The sequence below is a fragment of the Sitophilus oryzae genome, unplaced genomic scaffold, assembly GCF_002938485.1.
Source record: "Sitophilus oryzae breed Bouriz unplaced genomic scaffold, Soryzae_2.0 scaffold_1059_pilon_pilon, whole genome shotgun sequence".
NCBI classification, from domain to species: Eukaryota; Metazoa; Arthropoda; class Insecta; order Coleoptera; family Curculionidae; genus Sitophilus; species Sitophilus oryzae.
Window position 1 is genome coordinate 3,814,471 of NW_022145681.1, and position 6,000 is coordinate 3,820,470.

General features: G+C 30.7%; 1 protein-coding gene across 1 annotated transcript; it reads left to right on the forward strand.

Annotated features, from left to right (window-relative positions):
• Window positions 1-2,498: 2,498 nt before the first annotated feature.
• LOC115876770 (putative ankyrin repeat protein RF_0381) lies at window positions 2,499-4,544 on the forward strand. Its single transcript, XM_030892691.1, has one exon. It carries the CDS (start codon window positions 3,049-3,051, stop codon window positions 4,324-4,326), a length of 1,278 nt encoding a protein of 425 aa, XP_030748551.1. The 5' UTR covers window positions 2,499-3,048; the 3' UTR covers window positions 4,327-4,544.
• Window positions 4,545-6,000: the final 1,456 nt, after the last annotated feature.

Genomic DNA, 6,000 nt, shown 5'->3' on the forward strand with positions numbered 1-6,000 from the left:
GAGTGGCCGCCAAGGTCACCTGATCTCACTTTTTAGACTTTTCCTTGTAGGGTTACACAAAATCCATAGTCTACAAGACAAAACCAGGTTCGTTGCAAGAATTGCGGCAGAGGAGAACTGAAGCATGTCGAAATATTCCGAGAGAGACTTTCCAAAAAGTGAGAGAAGAATTTGAAAATCGTTTGTATTTTTGTATGGAACAAAACGGCTGTCACTTTGTCACACCTACATTTCTTGTCACTAACCAGTAATTAAGTTGAAGTCTGTATGACCATCGTTTAGCAAGGTAGGGTGTTGCCATTTGAAATTTTCAAGTGAGTAGAGGTGCCTCCTAAGGGGTAGGTCGGGGTGGTTCAAAAAATACGTCATATGTATTCCCCCTCGATATTATAGAAACGGTATTTTTTATTTTTTTGATATCTTTTTTGGTTTAAAAATTATGGCCATTGTAAGTTTTCAGTGGCCCACCCTGTATACATAGTAAATTAGAGAATGATTTATTGAATTTGAAATGTCATTTCTAATATTTTTTCCCCATTTTAATATAATATGTATATCAGTCCTTGTGTCATAATTTAAAAGAAATACATATATCAATCACAAGGAATATCTAATTTTGATGTTATCTGTATTTATTTAACTATATGTAATTGTTTTAAAAAACGCACAAAAAATTAAGCATAAAAACTACTATATCTGATATATCAATGAAATTCTTAAGTGGTTCTTGAATCTATATATCCTTTAAATAAATGATATAAGTAAATAGAGTTGAATTTCGACAATTCGGACACATGTCGAAAGAGCTATACCATCACGCATATAGTGAATCGCTATGACAATCTAGTAAGTCGGAGAGAGCAAAAATTCGAAGTATTTATTTACATAACCACTTAATTCGACTCTAGATTTCATGCGCTTGGGAAAATACTTGTTCTTCTGTCTTTATTAAGTGCATCTTATTTTACTAAGCGTGTTGACCGCACTCTTCGTAGACACGAAAATCGGCACCAAAGGGCAGAAATGCCGACCTTAGTATATATATGGGAATTAATAATTTATAAAGTATCCCGATTACTGAAACAATATTTGTATAATAACTTGGATGCCGATTTTTTTGAGTACGCTTAGTAAAATAAGATGTACTGAATACTAAAAAAAGCAAGTATTTTCCCAAGCGCATGGAATCTAGCGTCAGATTAAGTATTTTCGTATTTCTGCTCTCTCCGACTTACTAGATTGCCATAGCGATTCAATCCTATACATGCAAACGCCGACCCAAGGTTTCGCTTGCCAGCGGGGTATACCTTTATTGTTTCTAAACCAAACTGAAAATTTAAACATATTTTTATTTAATTATAAAATTTAAACATACGTTTTATTTAAACAAAAAGGCTAAACACTATATGAAACAGATTAAAACTTTATTAATGAACCTAAATGCATCCATAAAATAACTCACTTACTACTTACCTACAATATCCATAATTAAGTAAAGATGCACCTTAATCCACACTAAATACTTACCAAAAAATGTAACAAAATGTGAAATTGATATTTAATTTGAAAATTTTGTAAAAAGTTAATTTTTGATTTATATTTTCATACTTATCAATTTTGCTGCCTCATCAACCTTTTCTTTTACTCCTTTCAAAAGCAACAAATCTTGCGCAGAAAGGAGTAAAATCGTTGTGTTCGACCTAAGAAATACTTTGTGATAAAGATTTTACAGCATCACTAAGTTTCATTTTCAACACAACATTGTCATTCCCTGTTTCACTTAAGTCGTCCTTTGTTTGCAATGCCTAGTTAAGGTTATTCTCTTCAATTTGCCTTTGGCTTATAGTTTTCTTAATCTTGGCTTATAATACTGGGTCACCCTGTAGATCTAACTGTATTTCATAATTAAAATAGTGTGTGTACAGGGTGAGTCTTAAATAAGTGTAAATTGGGGGTAGTATGTTTCGACCACAGAAACACGATTATGAGCTTTTTGCTAATTTTGTTTGTAATTTTTTGAAAAATTTTTTGACAATTTTTTTAGCATTTAATTAAAAAACATAATTTCTTGCTAATATGGCAACATAGGTAGTACATTAAATTTACCAGAAAGACAATCCAGAAAAGATCCGGTGATTCTGAAAATTTTAGCAAAAAATTTTTTTTTGCAAATTTTCAAAGTAGAATAACACAGTTATTTTGGACTAATTTTAAAAACGGTAAAGAGGAAATTTGTTTCTTATATCGAGATCTACCAACCCTGAAAATGTTTGCACTTATTAAAGATTCACGCTGTATATCATAATTATTATCTCCATCTATTTCGTTTTTTTATAATGTTGATTAATATGAATTAATTATGTTACTTAATCAAATAAAAAATAATTGTTATTTCAACAATGCACCTTTCCAAGTATCCCTTTACAGATATTTATCTATGAAGTACCCTATATAAGTACCTCATTGTGTCATGTTTTCGATTTAACTAGTTCATTTTTGTTTTATTATTTTATTAGTCCCTAAAAGTTGCACATATGCGTTTTTTACAATCTCGTGCTATTTTTTTCATATATGACTAACAAGAATGTCTTCAAAAACGGAATCTGACAAATTAAAAGAGCATGTTCTTGAATTTTTGTGTAACGATATCCAAAAATTCTTGTTTATCGACTGTTCAAGTTCCGGGTTAAACATAAACGAAATATTTAGTGTTATCAAAGGTCTTCAACTAGATGCAGTTGCAAACATTTTGGCCGAAACACTGAGAAACTACCAAGGGCGACATAATCAAGATTATTATAAATGGAATAATGAAAATTTAGAAAATATAATAAAGACATCTCCTAATTTGTTAATAATGGATTTACCAGAAGAGGAAGAAATTGATAAAGATCGAGTAAAGAAGATTTTAGATATAGTAGATGGATATTTGTTAAAAAAAATGATACTGTTTCGAAGAAAAAAGATTTTTTTGTTGACTTATTATACATTTGGATCATTAAAGCAGGTGTACTCAAACTTGAGAAAACTTTTACTCCTATTCATAATATGGTTCTAAAAAATGATTTAGGGGATATCACAAGAATGGTTTCTGCAGGTACAGATATTAATTTGCAAAATGGAAATAAGGACACAGCTTTACATCTGGCGGTTGAAAAAGGGGCTAAGAATTTAGTGCTTGATTTGTTGAGACATGGAGCAGATGTTAACATTGAAAATATCCAAAATCGAACTGTGTTGCATATTGCACTGGAGAAACGCTTTTTTGATATAGTTAATATTATTTTAACAGAAAATATAGACGTAAATTTAAAAGATTGGTATGGATATACTGCTCTACATTTAGCAGCAAGGATCGGAAATGTTGATATCATCAAAAAACTTGTTGAAAAAGGAGCTGATATCAATTGCGAAGATATATTTTATTATACGCCGTTGATCTATGCTTGTGAGGGTGGAAAAGACGCAGTAGAGTATATATTACCCTTGGTAAAGCACTTAAATATTCAGGGAACTTTGGTACACGCTGCGAAAACTGGTAACGGTGATGTCATTAATATGCTAATAAATTATGGTGCTAATGTAAACTTAAAGAATCATAAAGGGCTTGCTCCATTACATGCTGCAGCATTTTATGGGAATTTAAACGCAGTAAATGCTCTATTACATCATGGAGCGGATCCAAACAGTGCAAACAATAATAATTACACACCGTTACATAGCGCAGTTTCAAAAGGGCATAAGGAAATAGTCCAAAGACTATTAAAAGCTGGTTCTAGAGTTGATGCTATTTCCAAAGGCGATAATATCATACATATAGCTGCTGAACACGCTGGTACTGACGTTATTGATATTCTTATAGCTCATGGGATAGATATAAATGTTAAAAACCATAACGGCCAAACAGCATTGATTTTGGCATGTCAGGATTATAACAGGCTGGACGTAGTTAGATGTCTGATATCTCAGAAAGCAAATCCAAATATCAAGGAAAAGCACACCAACGAGTCTGCTTTGCATGTGGCTTGTGCAGTAGGTAATTTGGATATAGTGAAAGCCTTACTCGATGCCGGAGCCAATGTCAATGACGTTACAGTGTTGAACGACACTCCTCTACACTTCGCTATCCGTAAAGGTTATGAGAAGATTGTCGTGGAATTGGTAGAGAAAGGTAGTGACGTCACAGCGGTTAACAGTAGTGGTGAAAGTGCATTAGATATAGCCCGAAAACGACAGTCAAAGGAAATTGTAGAATTTCTTAGCAAAAAAACGATGACCATTAAATATGGCTCATGTAACACTATGACCTTAGTTACTAATTTATAAATTTAAGTAAAATACATAATAATTAATTTTGAGATAGGTAAATTGGAGAATTATTTACTTGTTACTGTATTTGATATGTCACTTCTAATAATATATTTTTGTATTTTGATATATCTAATTATGTATTATCACTATTATCAGTTGTTATCTAATTTAAAAAAATGTAAAATATTATACCGGTTTTTTATTATCTATATATACATAACTGTAAAATTATTATTAATAAAATGTACGTAAAAATAAACATAAAAATTATTATATTATACGAATGTAGTTTTTTTTCATCCTGAAATTATATACAATACATACAAGTTCATATAACTGATATAATAGATGCATTTCCTGTACAGTGATGCCAAATCTGAAAAGAATTCCAACAATTTAAAGGAAAAATAATTATGTTAATTACTTAATTAGTTATGTTATTGCATGTCAGTTCAAACCGTAAACCGTCTAGAAAAATGTCTTAATTCAGTATTCATTTCGAGCAAAATGTCGGTCTTTTGGTCTACACACAGTGTTTTACTTGATAAATTTTGACTAAATCAGTTTCAAGAGGCGTAATTGAATAATATAAACACACATCTATATCATCATCAAGCTACGAAATAGAAACTGAAATAATATAATAAATAAAAATGTTTTAATTGTTTCGTCCAGAACTTTTGATTGGAGTTGTTGATGGTGACTAGTTTGAAATTTCTACACTGACAGTGTTCTTTACTTTCGCTGCGTTTTTTCAGCGAAACTAAATAGAAATATTTTGATTTAAAGGTTTCCATTTATTGTCGATTCATTTTCGAAACACGACGTTCTCTCTTTTTAGACACAAATATCATATAATGCAGATGATTGGTGTCCCACTTCATGTCAATTTTATAAAATAACGAATTAAAATTCCGCAATGTTAGCTAGTGATAGCATTTTTAAATAAAAATATATGTTTTTATCGGTTGTTGAGCTGAAGAACGCGTTCTACTTATATTAATTTATATATTTTTATTTTCAGAACCATGATATAGAAACAAAAATAAAAATGTATATTTCAAAAAAAAAATATTTTGTAGCAACAAATAATGATATATATAGAAGGGGTATTAGAAATTTGAAAGTGCATTATTAAATCAAATGATGAATTTGCTTTTGCCAGACTTTTTTATGCGAGAAAACCTGAAAAGCAAGATCATAAGACAAAAAAAAATGATGGCGGAGGTCGACATTGTTGATGTTTATTTTCATTTTGAAATCCACACACCGACAGACTATTTTAGTTTTTTATTATTTTGTTTCTTCACGTTTAGAAATAGTGGCTGTTCAAAAAGGGAAACATCTAGGGAACAAATTGCAGAAAATGTTTCGGCACATTTCTTCTAAAAGTTTTGATTCCGCATCGAAACATTTCGGGAAACGACTAGTGCCACCACATTGGAAACACATGTAATATAGCCATATAAAATATATAGGTTTCGAAAATGTTTCCTATTTGTGGCATACCGTTTCCATTATGTGTCAAGAAATAGATCTCATTATCTAAAATGTGTCCAAAAATGCTACTTGGGTATATTTCGAAATTAATTATTTCCCTTAAAATTATAATATTTTAACAATATAGACATTAGTTTTATTTATAGAGAGCTGGAAATTTAACTTTTCTTACGTAATGTACCCCGGGTT